This window comes from Macaca fascicularis, chromosome 13 (genome assembly GCF_037993035.2).
Source record: "Macaca fascicularis isolate 582-1 chromosome 13, T2T-MFA8v1.1".
Classification (NCBI taxonomy): Eukaryota; Metazoa; Chordata; class Mammalia; order Primates; family Cercopithecidae; genus Macaca; species Macaca fascicularis.
Genome location: NC_088387.1, coordinates 97,279,859 through 97,294,270, shown reverse-complemented (window position 1 = coordinate 97,294,270; position 14,412 = coordinate 97,279,859). Strand labels below are relative to the sequence as shown.

The following is a 14,412-nucleotide window of genomic DNA, read 5'->3' as shown; positions in this document are numbered from 1 at the left end:
TGATATCAATATTGGTTGTTTCATATAATTCAGGATCTCTCCCCAAACCACCACCAATACTGGATATAGCTTTTGTCAAAAAGGCTTTCTTACCTCATAGAAGAAGGGATGTCCAGCCATATCAAAGATGTTAACTTTGATTTCTCTGTCTCTGACGTGTACCCTGAAATGTTCAAATGGAAACAATCCCAAAGAAAGTCATGGTTTCTCCATTTACCTTAGTATCATTTATAAATTTCAAAAGGGTATGTGTATGCAATTTATGAAGCTTTCTTAGTGCCTCTTCTTCATTCCAGATCATCTTTACAACAGCAGTCAGCAACCTGACAGAAGACCCTGCTTTCTTTCTTTTTTTTTTTTTTGAGACGGAGTCTCGCTCTGTTGCCCAGGCTGGAGTGCAGTGGCCAGATCTCAGCTCACTGCAAGCTCCGCCTCCCGGGTTTATGCCACTCTCCTGCCTCAGACTCTTGAGTAGCTGGGACTACAGGTGCCCGCCACCACACCCAGCTAGTTTTTTGTATTTTTTAGTAGAGACGGGGTTTCACCGTGTTCGCCAGGATGGTCTCGATCTCCTGACCTCGTGATCCGCCCGTCTCGGCCTCCCAAAGTGCTGGGATTACAGGCTTGAGCCACCGCGCCCGGCCCATCCTGCTTTCTTATCCCAAGAACACTGAACCCACATGCAGTAGGCATTCTCAATTACTTCACTTTCACCTTCACCTCTAGAGACTTTGGTCCAGCACTCCCAACCAACAAAGGGCAGCTATTACTATGGTATTAAGAAAAACTGATTTGGGATAAGTAGGAGCAAGATGAAGGAAAATGAAAACTCTTATTCCACTTAGTAAGAGACATCTTAGTTGCCACTGGTTATATTTGGTTCCCACACAGTAGAACAACAAAGACTTACATGCATCATGTCTGTTTAATTTTCTTGTGATCTTTATTTGAGCAAGAGCAATAGTCAATTTGTTTTCAGATATTTGGAAATAAAGAATAAAACCAAAGGGGAAACAGTAACTATTCATATTAGAATTAACTACTGTTAACATCATAGCATATTTGCTTCCAGTCTTTTTTTTTTCCATGAAAAATCACCAGTGGAATATGATAAAGGAACATTAGAAATAATTCAAACACTAAAGAAAAACACAAGGATGAATGTTTAAAAGTTATTCCAGGCCGGGCGCGGTGGCTCAAGCCTGTAATCCCAGCACTTTGGGAGGCTGAGACGGCCAGATCACGAGGTCAGGAGATCGAGACCATCCTGGCTAACACGGTGAAACCCCGTCTCTACTAAAAAATACAAAAAACTAGCCGGGCGAGGTGGCGGCGCCTGTAGTCCCAGCTACTCGGGAGGCTGAGGCAGGAGAATGTTGTGAACCCGGGAGACGGAGCTTGCAGTGAGCTGAGAACCGGCCACTGAACTCCAGCCTGGGCGACAGAGCGAGACTCCATCTCGAAAAAAAAAAAAAGTTATTCCAGGCCAATAGGTAGAGACGGAGAGAGATGTAGTGAAATGACCTGTCTATATTCCCTCCCTGATTCCAGCCATCTCTGAGGCCCAGCTGCATCCTTGTTGCTAGATTATGTGAACTGATTAATATCCTTTTTCTTTTATTTTGCTTAAGTTGGTTTGAAATAGGTTTCTGTCAATTATATTCTCCTGACTCATCATGGGACAAACATCTCTTCCAAAAAAATTTCTGCCAGAAACAAAATAGTCTGTTGAATATACCATGGTCCTATGGCATAATATGGTAATTCTCACATCTTAGATAAATAAACTAGCTACTTATATGAATTCAGAACAGAACTACCCTAAACAGGATATCCTACTACATCACTGATGAAATCCTATGCTTTGAAGTAGGAAAGAGGAAAAGAAAACTAGAAAGAAAGGTGAATTTCAGGCTGGATGCGGTGGCTCATGCCTGTAAACCCAGCACTTTGGGAGGCCGAGGTGGACGGATTACGAGGTCAGGAGTTTGAGACCAGCCTGGCCAACATGGTGAAACCCTGTCTCTACTAAGAATACAAAAATTAGCTGGGTGTGGTGGCACGTGCCTGTAATCCCAGCAACTCGGGAGGCTGAGACAGGAGAATCGCTTAAACCCGGCAGGCGGAGGTTGCAGCGAGCTGAGGTTGCATCGAGCTGAGATTGCACCACTGCACTCCAGCCTGGGTGACAAGAGCGAAACTCTGTCTCAGGGGAGAAAAAAAGAAAGAATGTGAATTTCATTTTTATTTTTATTTAGTTTTGAGAAGGAGTCTCATTCTGCTGCCCAGGTTGGAGTGCAGTGGTGTAATCTTGGCTTACTGCAACCACCGCCTCCCAGGTTCAAGTGATTTTCCCACCTCAGCCTCCCAACTAGTGGGGATTATAGGCACCTGCTACCACATCTGGCTAATTTTTGTATTTTTAGTAGAGACGAGGTTTCACCATGTTGGCCAGGCTGGTCTCGAACTCCTGGTCTCAGGTGATCCGCCCAACTTGGCTTCCCAAAGTGCTGGGATTACAGGCGTGAGCCACTGTGCCAAGCCAGAAATGTGAATTTCAAATGAAGAGCTTCGTACATTTCACTGCCAAGAGCTACAATTTTCATTCTTTTTTTTTTTTTTTTTTTTAGACGGAGTCTCGCTCTGTCGCCAAGGCTGGAGTACAGTGGCCGGATCTCAGCTCACTGCAAGCTCTGCCTCCCGGGTTCCCGCCATTCTCCTGCCTCAGCCTCCCGGGTAGCTGGGACTACAGGCGCCCGCCACCTCGCCTGGCTAGTTTTTTGTCTTTTTTGGTAGAGACGGGGTTTCACCGTGTTAGCCAGGATGGTCTTGATCTCCTGACCTCGTGATCCGCCCGTCTCGGCCTCCCAAAGTGCTGGGATTACAGGCTTGAGCCACCGCACCCGGCCACAATTTTCATTCTTTAAAGAAAATTTGCAGAAATACCCTCTGCTGCTGTCAGTTGAAAAACAGTGCTATAAGAGCATTACACAGAACTCTTGAGTTTTACTTTACCATTTACTGGGGCCACTTTAAATAGCCATGAAGAATACATCTGAACTTGATTCCACTCTTCACCTAATTGACATTCTGCTAGCTATATGTCACGACTTTAGTCTACCTTCTTAAAAATTGCCCTCATAGTCTAATCTGGCAATCTTCCTCTTTAGATGTATCTATCTTACCTAACAATAAACATTTGTTGAGTACCTATTAGGTATAAGCACTATGCCAGGCACTTGGAGAAAATTTATACTAATACATTTTCAGGGAGTTTATAATCTAGAAGGAGACATTACACATATACAAATAATAACAATACAAGGCAATTTTTGGTAAGTACCATAAATAGCATAGAGAAGTTTAGGATTTCTGTCATTTGCAACCAAAAAGAGTCCTGACCAATAAAGGGCATGTTTAGAAGACCTTACGGGAACAGGAGAATGTTTATATCTCAGAGAAATTGGCAGAGGTGTTCCAAGTGGACAGGCTGCATAATGATGCTGAGGTTGAAAGTCTGAGGGTAGCAGTTCAGTGTGGATGGAAAGTAAAGTGTGTAACGGAACAGAGAAAAGGGGGAAGGCCAGAATGGGGCCAAGACAGTGAACACCTGAAATTTCATGTTTAGGGAGTATGCTACCTACTCCAATTCTACTATATGGCTATTTCCTGCTAATTACATCCAACTCTTCAAGCTCAACCCCCTCCTGACTCATCGCCACATAAATCCCCAATTAGACCCAACTTTACTTTTACCTGTTCATTTCTTTTTTCTTTTTTTGGGATGGAGTCTCACTGTTGCCCAGGCTGGAGTGCAATGGCACGGTCTCGGCTCACTGCAACCTCTGCGTCTCAGGTTCAAGTGATTCTCCTGCCTCAGCCTCTTGAGTAGCTGGGACTACAGATGTGTGCTACCACACCTGGCTAATTTTTGTATTTTTCTTAGAGACAGGGGTTCACTATGTTGGTCAGGCTGGTCTTGAACTCCTGACCTCGTGATCCGCCCACCTCGGCCTCCCAAAGTGCTGGGATTACAAGTGTGAGCCACCGTGTCTGGCCCATTTTTGCTGGATTCTAATAGCTATGAAGATCATAAACCAATAAAAAAAGTTCTCTGGTAGAAAATGTTTCACACAATATTTATAGACTTTTTAGAGAGAATATTTCAAAATGCTCTAAAAACACACCTGCTAGAAGGAACTGCTAATATAAAAACATGTTTCCTGGAAAGTTACACCTGCCATTTAGGCTTCGTGTTGACATCTTCATCATTGTAGCCTACACCTAACATAAGGCCTGGCAAACTGGATGCGCTCAATACCAATACATGGGCTGAATGAATGATATGATCACTAGATACCTTTAAAGGTCTCCTATTCCCATCTTTCCCAACTTATCTTCAAAGTCTCCATTTCAAGATTACCTACACAAGTGCACTGATGCAAATATAGATCATTTTGGAAAGTTCTGAACTTCTATGTAACTTATAAACCCAGGGGAACAATATACTTACTTTGTAACTCCATAGTCAATTCCAATTGTTGCCAGGTATTTAGACACGAATCTTTTCTCACAGTATCGCTTTATAATACAGCTCTAAAAAGGTAAAAAATACAGGCATTTAGTAAATATACAGTGAGAACACATACATAATAAGTATATTTCTTCATTATGGTTCCTCCATCACCATGAAAAAGCATTTTCAAAAGACAAAAGTGGTGTGGCGTGGTGGCTCACACCTGTAATCTCAGCACTTTCAGAGGCTGAGGAGGGCGGATCACCTGAGGTCACGAGTTCAAGATTAGCCTGGCCAACATGGCAAAACCCCTCTCTACAAAGATATAAAAATTAGCCAGGCATGGTGGCAGGCACCTGTAATCCCAGCTACTCGGGAGGCTGAGGCAGGAGAATTGTGTAAACCTGGGAGGTGGAGGTTGCAGTGAGCTGAGATTGCTGCCATTGCACTCCAGCCTGGGCGGTAAGAGTGAACTCTGTCCTAAAAAAAAAAAAAAAAAAAAAAAAAAAAAAAAAGGCCGGGCGCGGTGGCTCAAGCCTGTAATCCCAGCACTTTGGGAGGCCGAGACGGGTGGATCACGAGGTCAGGAGATCGAGACCATCCTGGCTAACACGGTGAAACCCCGTCTCTACTAAGAAATACAAAAAACTAGCCGGGCGAGGTGGTGGGCGCCTGTAGTCCCAGCTACTCGGGAGGCTGAGGCCGGAGAATGGCGTGAACCCGGGAGGCGGAGCTTGCAGTGAGCTGAGATCTGGCCACTGCACTCTAGCCTGGGCTACAGAGCGAGACTCCGTCTCAAAAAAAAAAAAAAAAAAAAAAAAAAAAGACAAAACTATAACTGAAACAAGTGTTAAAAGATTTTAAGAAAAATTATTTTAAAATTCCTTCCTTATTACTAAATATGCATATGTTTTCAGTTGAGTTCTCAATCCTGTGCTCTTTTCTTTTGAAGATGTCTTCTATTCTTACGCTTTCAATGATACCTGTCTAGCCTTGACCTCACTGCCAAGATGAGATCCACATCTCCAAATATCTATTAGATTAGTTCCTTTTTTTTTTTTTTTTTTTTTGAGCCTAGGAGGAGGGGCTGCAGTGAACCACGATGGTGCCACTGCACTCCAGCCTGGGTGGCAGAGGGAGACGCTGTCTCAAAAAGAGAAAAAAAAAATTTTCCTGTTAAATCAATTGAATTGGGTTTGTCCTACTTGCAGTAAAAAGTACTCACTTCATAGAGTATTGCACATACTTCTAGAGTTTGCTTTTCTCTCTTAGCAATAACAAATTATGGTTCCCAAGTTAACTTTAAAATAGCTCTACTCACTTTTTTATGGTTGCACAATAGTCTGTGATACACAAATATTCCCTCCTTTTCATTGCTAGCTAGTTACTTTGTCATTTGTTTTGATTTGCTGTTTGAGCCAATGATTAATTACTAAGGCATTCCTTAATTTTTAACTTTAAAATGCTTTACCTGTATATCATCCTATATTTTCCAAATGCTTTAAAATGAGTATGTGTTACTTTTACCACTAAGGCAAAATAATAAGTTATTTAAAAAGTTACACTTAAAACTTTTATCCATCTAGAATTTATTTATATATATATTTTTAGGAGAGATGGGGTTTCACCATGTTGGCCAGGATGGTCTCGATCTCCTGACCTCGTGATCTGCCCACCTCAGCCTCCCAAAGTGTTGGAATTACAGGCATGAGCCACCGTGCCCAGCCTAGAATTTATTTTTGAGAAAGGAATGTAATAGGAATCGAACCTACTCTCAAATAGTACATAGTTGTTCCAGCAATATTTACTAAATGGTCTCTATTTTCCCATACTTTTACTACATTTGTTGTAAATTGAATTTCCTTATGTATTTGTGTTTATTACTGGACTCTACTCTGTTCCACTGATGTCTCCATTTTCCTTCCCAATACCAATGGGAAAAGTTTGGTAGCTTGAAAAAAAATTTTTTTTTAAATAAAACAATCATTTCATTGCTTGAGTACATAGACAAATTTATATGACCAGGACAGAGGCTGCAGATCACTCATTTCCAATTGGGAGGGAGGACTCACTTGGTCTTACAATATTGAGCCAAAGGGTGACTCCGGCTCTCTATCAGAATCAGACGGAATTTAGCATCCTTATATTCTCTCTGTTCAAGATGCTTTCGAACAACAACTACTTCTTAATTAAATGGTAGAGATCTTCAGGGAGATCAGGAGCAAGTCCCTTCTTGGACTTAAGAATTCTTAAGATGCTATTGCCTGTCACAAAACGTACCTGAGTCTCTCAAGAACCACACTTGAAAAGGGAATCATGTTTTAACTTCCAACACCAAACATGTGAATGTGATGATGTCAAGACTCAGGTATCACGGCATAGTTTCCTATTTGTAACATGGGAGTCTACTTTTATACATCACAGAAACCAATATGGGAATGCATGCAAAAAGCTCTCACAGACATCCAAGGAAGGTTTACCCAACACTAAGGAAAACCTTTCTGGTGGAAATTGTGAACGCTGAAAAACCATCATCACTGTGAATAAAAAAATTTTTTTCTTTTTAGAGACAGTCTCGCTCTGTCCCCAAGCTGGAGTGCAGTGGCAAGATCTCAGCTCACTGCAACCTCCGCCTCCCAGGTTCGAGCAATTCTCCTGCCTCAGCCTCCCAAGTAGCTGGGACTACAGGCATGTGCCACCATGCCTGGCTAATTTTTTTGTATTTTAGTGCAGATGGGGTTTCACCCTGTTGCCCAGGCTGGTCTCAAACTCCTGAGCTCAGGCAATCCGCCTGCCTTGGCCTCCCAAAGTGCTAGAATTACAGGCGTTAGCCACTGTGCCCGGCCTGAAAAATATTTTAACAAGGCTGATAACAGTTAGTCTTCTCTCATTTCTCTTTTTTTCCCAAAAAATTTTCTTTGTTGTTTTCACATTAATTTTTCAAAAAGACTTTAGTAGTCTTGTATTATGTTCTGGAAAAAAAAAAAAAAAAAACCCTTATTGATGTTTTCACTGGAATTGAATTGAATTTCATTTGTACGTTGAGTAATTCACATCTATACAATATTGCATAATCCTATCTAACGAAAACGTATATGTTTCCATTTGCCTAAGTAATTTATGTCTCTTCGTAGAGTTTGAAACTTGTCTTCATATAGGTGCTGCCTATTTCATGTTAAGTTTAAACCTAGGCACTTTGTTTTTGTTGTAATTGTAAATTAAAATTGTTTTTCAATTACACATTTGGAATGTGTAATTCCAATATAATTCCAATATAATTCTGAATATAATTTGGACACAATAAAGTTATTAATTTGTGGGTATTAACTTTGCTTTATTGAATTTTCATGTTTCTAATAGTTTTTCAGTTAATTCTCTTTAGGTTTCCAGGTAAACAATCGCATTATTAGCAAATAATGTTAATTTTACCTTCTCTTTTCTAATATTTTTGTATTTTCTAACTCTTGTCTAATTGCACTGGCTAATAAAACTAGAAAAATGTTAAATAGATGTGGTGACACCAGGCATTCTGAGCTGCTTCTAATGTTGCATCATTAGACACAATAAATAACTTTTTTTTTTTTTTTTGAGACAGAGTCTTACTGCCGCCCAGGCTGGAGTGCAAAGGTGCGATCTCGGCCCACTGCACCCTCTGTCTCCCCGGTTTAAGTGATTCTCCTGCGTCAGCCTCCCAAGTAGCTGGGATTAAAGGCGTGTACCACCATGCCTGGCTAATTTTGCATTTTTAGTAGAGACGGGGTTTCACCTTGTTGGTCATGCTGGTCTTGAACTGCTGACCTCAAGTGATCCGCCCGCCTTGGCCTCCCAAAGTGCTGGGATTACAGGCCTGAGCTACCGTGCCCAGTCCCTAGAGGCTTAAAAAAACAAAAAACCTCGCACGTACACAGCTGACGTTCAAAAAAATGTTGACTTTCAGTGAATACTATGCTAGCACATACACACATAGGCAGTACAGGATCATGCTACGTAGAAATAAAAAACACTAAGTAAACATTTACTGAACATCTCCTGGGTGCCAGGCGCTGGCCTAAGCACTGCCTTAACAGCTCTTTCGGAGTTGATTTTGACAACGATGGAAAGAGCACCGCAGTGGGAATGTGAAGACTTAGGTTCTAATCTTTTCTCGGTCATTGATTTGATGTCTTTGGGAAGTTCTTAACCAACAGCTTCCACTTGCCCAGAAGGAAATAATTTGGGTGAAGAGAAGGCCGTCTTGGAATTCGTCAGGGAAAAGGCCTCAGGTTACCTCTGGCCTTACCTTCCCGCATACTAAAGGAGAGTTTATAGCTGGTGAACCATAGATGGGGCAGAGAAGGGCGGTGGAACTAATAGATATGGGAACACCACCAGAAATAAAACACAACGCAAAACAAAACAGCGCCGGACCCCGGCCAACCCTGGCACCTGCCCTGTGAAACACATCAACGTCAGTTACGCTCTCTCGTGACGGGAATGCAGAATCTGGGCTGCCGGGCACCATTTCGCGAACCCCAAATTCTCACACGCACCCCATGACGTTCCGCCAATTCCCAGGCCCGGCTGGGGGAACTCAACTTTCATCCTCCACTTCCCGGTCCCAGACAGCCCCCTAGAACGCGGGCAAGGCATCTAGGCCGACGGCCCCGCATGGGAACCCAGGCCTCCTTACTCTTTGGGGGACATATTCAAGGCCTAGAGGCCACCCTAGACTGCATCTCCGGGAGAATGACGTCGGAGGACGAGGGGGCAACGCAAAGGTCAAAAAGGTCGGGGAGCTTCGCTCGCGGAGCCGCACCCCTAGGCGGAGACCCGGGCCTGCTCGGGGGAGGGAGAGGAGGCCGGGCCCCAGGCCGTTGAGTGGCCGCCCTTCCAGCCAATGGGCACGTCGCCCCGCCACGCTGGGGCCCGCCCCTCCCAGCGCGCAGTACTCACTTTCCCCACTTCGGCGTTGCCCATGGAGATGACTTTGATGCGGAGAGACCTGCCGGGCTCCTTCCGCTTCGACATGTTGGCCTCCATGGCCTTGGCTCTCTCGGGGCCACCCGCCTCGGTCTCTCCTTGTGCACCGCTGGCCCGTCCCTCAGGCCTCCTCGTCCAATGGCGGACCCGCTGCTCTCGTCACCGCCTCGCCTCCGCTGCTCGCCATCCCAGCCGCTGCCTGGCAGCAGGCGCGGGCGGTTGGGAGTGCGGGGAGCAGGGAGAGGGAGGCGGAGTCTCGCGATGCTAGCGCGGGGCTGCTGACGTCATCTGCAGGCCCTGGATACGCGGCCGGGGTTACCGGGTCTCTGGGGCTGCGTCCCCTGACGGGAAGGAGGCGTTGGGGGGCGGTTGGGTTTACCCTTCGAGGTGAGCGCGGCCTTGTTTTCAGGGACGCCCGGACGGGAGGCGTTTGTTGCTTTCGCAGCCGAGTGGTGGAAATGTATTGGCTCTTCAGGGCAGGTCTGGTAGTATCTGGTCCTTTGGGGAGTGTTTTGTTTTTTGTTTTGTTTTGTTTTTTCCTGGATTTTTCTTCGGTTCCATGGGCCGGTCTGCTGCTCCTCTTCCCCCTCCAATATTATGTTCCCCTTGCTCGAGATCTTCGAGAGGCGGACCCCAGAGTCAGGAAAGTGGGGAGGTCGGAACCCTGGTTCTGGAAGACGGCCTTGGGCAAGGCGGGAAGCGATTCTGAATCTGGTTCCTATCGCTTTTCATTTTAAATGGAATTGTCTATTTGGAGTCAAGGCAAGAGTGTTTAGTCTTGGCCCTCCTATTACAGAGATCTGATGGATTTGTTGACTCCTCTGTGAGAAAGGCTCGGCCTGCTGCAGGTGTTAACGCGAAGCCATGCTGGAGCTGTGGACGTCAGTTTCCTCAGCTCCCAGCCGTTCACTTCGAACGTGACCTCGAGGTCTGCTCTCCCCTTCCCTTTAGCTGACAATGTAACAGTGGAAGAATAAAGAGTCCTAAGATAACCACTTTTCTGCTACATTCCAGCAGATGAGAAAAGCAGCTGCTTGAATAAAAGTCAGTCTGAGAGGAATGGTAATTTATTTTTTCAGTCAATATCTTCAGTTACAGAAGATAAATAGAACTTGACAATGATTATAGTGCCCTGAAAAAGAATGGCTGCCAATTTCCCTGTATATTACAAAGTATTGCTTCTTTTCTCACCTAACTTTAAACATCTTAAGGGAAGTGCATTACGGGAAGGCAATGAACAAAGGCTCAACATTTCATAGTAAAGTCAGATTTTCGACATTTTAATTTTAAAATGTATTTTTTAAACATTAAGTTTTTTTAAGACGTTTATTCTGGATTGTTTTGATAAATAATATAACTTAATTCACTGAAGCTTCTAAAATTATTTACAAATATGAAATATAAGTCCTGGTTAGAATTTGGATAGTTTTAAAGCGTAAAAGAATCCACATGCTAACTTCTCAGTATGATTTAATAAATCAAACTGCTAAACATCTGATTTCTTCGGCAGTTCACCTTTGGCCCTGTAATAGGGTAACTGGTATTGTGGAAGAATAATTGTAAAATGTCAAATCTTCAGCTGTTTAACAACTGATTAAGTGTGGTGCTGTTGAGACTAAGCAGTAAAACATGCCAGAGATTAAAATTGATTACTATTTTTTTCATATTGATGGTTTTTTTGTTTTGTTTTTGTTTTGAGACAGTTTCACTCTTTCCGCCCAGGCTAGAGTCCAGTGGCATAATCTCTGCTCACTGCAACCTCCGCCTCCCAGGTTCAAGCGATTCTCCTGCCTCAGCCACCTGAGTAGCTGGGATTACAGGTGCCCACCACCATGCCGAGCTAATTTTTGTATTTTTAGTAGACATGGGGTTTCACCATGTTGGCCAGGCTGGTCTCCAACTCCTGACCTCAGGTGACCCACCTGCCTTGGCCTCCCAAAGTGCTGGGATTACAGGCATGAGCCACAGTGTCCGGCCCATATTGATGCTTTTGACATTTTATTATATATAGCTACATTTTCTACTGTATGTATTAAATTAGTTTGGAATTGAAAGAGCAAGAAAGTTGTTTTTTTCCCCCACTCTTTGAATATAAAAAAAATAAAAATGAGCACAAGTTAGCTGTTCTTTCCATAGTATGGACCTGGGAGGTATGGTGCGAGCATGGATTCTGGAGCCAGCCCGATACACTTAATGTTGGCATATGTTGTAGGCATGAGGTGGTGATAAGGATTGTAGGAGATAATGCACACGAAGTACGTAGTAGTCCCCAGCATACAGCAGCTACATGCTCTCATTTGCTCATACTTTTTTTATATATTAAGAAAAATCCTACATCTTTTTAATGTATATTTTTTTTTCTTCTTTTTTTTTTTTTTTTGAGAGGGAGTCTCGCTCGGTCGCCCAGGCTGGAGTGTGGTGGCCGGATCTCAGCTCACTGCAAGCTCTGTCTCCTGGGTTTACGCCATTCTCCTGCCTCAGCCTCCCGAGTAGCTGGGACTACAGGCGCCCGCCACTTCGCCCGGCTGGGTTTTTTTTTTGTATTTTTTAGTCGAGACGGGGTTTCACCGGGTTAGCCAGGATGGTCTCGATCTCCTGACCTCGTGATCCACCCGTCTCGGCCTCCCAAAGTGCTGGGATTACAGGCTTGAGCCACCGCACCCGGCAATGTGTATTTTTAGAAAGGAAATTATGAAATATTTTGGACATACTTAAAGGTATAAAGTATAATGGAATGAATAGCCATGTATCCCCCACCCAGTTTAAGAAATACAATATCACCACTGGGCATGGTAGCCCATGCCCATAATCTCAGCACCTTGGGAGGCCAAGGCCCAGTGGATCATTTGAGCCCAGGAGTTCGAGATCAGCCTGGGCAACATGGCAGAACCCTGTCTCTACAAAAAAAAAAAGTTAGCTGTGTGGTGGCCCAAGCCTGTAGTCCCAGCCACTCAGGAGGCTGAGGTGGGAGAATCACCTGATCCTGGGAGGTTGAGGCTGCAGTGAGCTATGATCGTGCCATTGCCCTCTAGCCTGGGCAACAAAGTTGGACCCTGTCTAAAAATAAATAAATGAAAAAAGAAAACATCACTGATACTGTGCATAGCTTTTCCCAATACATCCCTCTTCCCTCTCAACAAACAGTTGCAACAATCTGAATGCTGCTTTAATTTCCAGGCATTTAAAATTGTTTTACTATGTATGAATATATACCTTAAAAGGTAGTATTGCCTTTCATCTTTCAAAACCATTTTGAAATATTTTTACACAGAAAAGTTTCAAGAATGGTACCAAAAAAATCTTGTCTACCCTTTATCCAAATTCATAAATTGTTAACATTTTGTCCCATTTTTTCTATCACTTGTGCTGTCTATATGTACATGTATACTCACATTTTTCTGAGTAGTTTGAGGTTTATTTGCAGACATTTTAATAGATAGATAGATAGATAGATAGATAGATAGATAGATAGATAGATAGATATGAACAAACACAGACCCAGCTCGGTGGCTCACACCTACAATCCCAGCACTTTGGGATGCCAAGACAGGTAGATCACTTGAGGTCAGGAGTTCGAGACCAGCCTTGCCAACATGGTGAAACCGCATCTCTACTGAAAATACAAAAATTAGCAGATGTGGTGGCGCACACCTGTAATCCCAGTGACTTGGGAGGCTGAGGCAGGAGAATTGTTCAGAAATATATATAAACACGTATATAATATATACACATACATATAGTGGATAATATATACATATATGTGTGTATATATATATAAATATGTGTGTATATATATATTTCTTTTTTTTAGAGAAGGAGTCTCACTATGTCACCCAGGCTGGTTTTGAACTCCTGGGTTCAAGCGGTCCTCCTGCCTCAGCCTTCCAAAGTGCTGAGATTATAGGCATGAGCCAGTGCGCCCAGCCAGCATGTTTCTTTATCCATAAATAATTAAATGTGTGTTTCCTCAGAAGGACTTTCTTCTACATGGCAACAGTAATTTATCAAAATCAGAAAATGCAGTATTTATACAGCACTATTATAAAATCCTGTTGTTTGAATCAAACTGTGCACTGAGGTACCTCACATTCCCACAGTAAATCCACAGGGGGATATCTGTGGAATAGCTTGCATTCTAAATTTTCAAGGCAAACAAAATGAAATCTAAACGACTGTACAAAACTACTAGCTACTAGGTTGTTTACAGTTTCAACAATAGATGGCGCCAAATTCCTTGTCTATGTCATATCGGGGCATCTGGGCTTTCCAGTTGGTTGTGATGAAAAGTGAGTACACTGGGCCGGGCGCGGTGGCTCACGCCTGTAATCCCAGCACTCTGGGAGGTGGAGGCGGGCGAATCACAAGGTCAGGAGATCGAGACCATCCTGGCTAACAGAGGTGAAACCTCGTCTCTACTAAAAAATACAAAAAATTAGCTGGGCATGGTGGCGGGCGCCTGTACTCAGGCGGCTGAGACAGGAGAATGGCATGAATCCGGGAGGCAGAGCTTGCAGTGAGCTGAGATCGCGCCACTGCACACCTGCCTGGGCGACAGAGCCAGACTCTGTCTCAAAAAAAAGAAAAAAAAAAAAAGGAAAAGTGAGTACACTGCAAAAATCAATGTGGAACAGGAAATGAGGGTGGCCTTGCCCAGTCTAATTCCAAGGTTTGAGAAGTATGTGCCCAACAGGTGCACACATCCCGTTAATAAGTAAGTGTGGTTGTTTAAGAATGAAAAACATTGTTTTCCTTTTAATTTGCATGTATTTTTTTAATGGCTACTAAGTTATTAGGGCATAAATACTTAGTAAGTTGTTTGGACCTAGATATTTCTTTTCGCCAAGGGGCATCGTAAAAACAAATACTGGCCAGGGGCACGGTGGCTCACGCCTGTAATTCTAGCACTTTGGGAGGCCGAGGCAGGCTTATGAGGTCAG

At 43.6% G+C, this 14,412-nt stretch overlaps 1 protein-coding gene and 1 long non-coding RNA gene across 7 annotated transcripts in view; one reads left to right on the top strand and one right to left on the bottom strand.

Annotated features, from left to right (window-relative positions):
- DNAJC27 (DnaJ heat shock protein family (Hsp40) member C27) overlaps positions 1-9,733 on the bottom strand; it is a 29,768-nt gene extending 20,035 nt beyond the window's left edge. For 4 of the 6 annotated variants that reach the window (XR_010580548.1, XR_012422599.1, XM_005576409.4 and 1 more), the window contains exons 1-3: positions 9,449-9,733; positions 4,514-4,596; positions 94-163 (exon numbers count right to left, since the gene is read on the bottom strand). Coding sequence is in view for 4 of the 6 variants with exons in the window: in XM_005576409.4 (XP_005576466.1) it covers positions 94-163; positions 4,514-4,596; positions 9,449-9,535 (240 nt within the window). In the remaining 2 variants the exon portion in view is untranslated. Of the gene's footprint in view, positions 1-93; positions 164-4,513; positions 4,597-9,045; positions 9,247-9,448 lie in introns of those variants that run through there. The other 2 variants (XM_074012210.1, XM_065527342.2) reach the window with 1 other exon arrangement.
- Positions 9,734-9,755: 22 nt separating this feature from the next.
- Positions 9,756-10,467, top strand: LOC135966865 (uncharacterized). The gene is made up of 2 exons (XR_010580549.2): positions 9,756-9,955; positions 10,272-10,467. It is a non-coding gene; the product is annotated as an uncharacterized lncRNA (long non-coding RNA).
- The last annotated feature ends 3,945 nt before the right edge of the window (positions 10,468-14,412 follow it).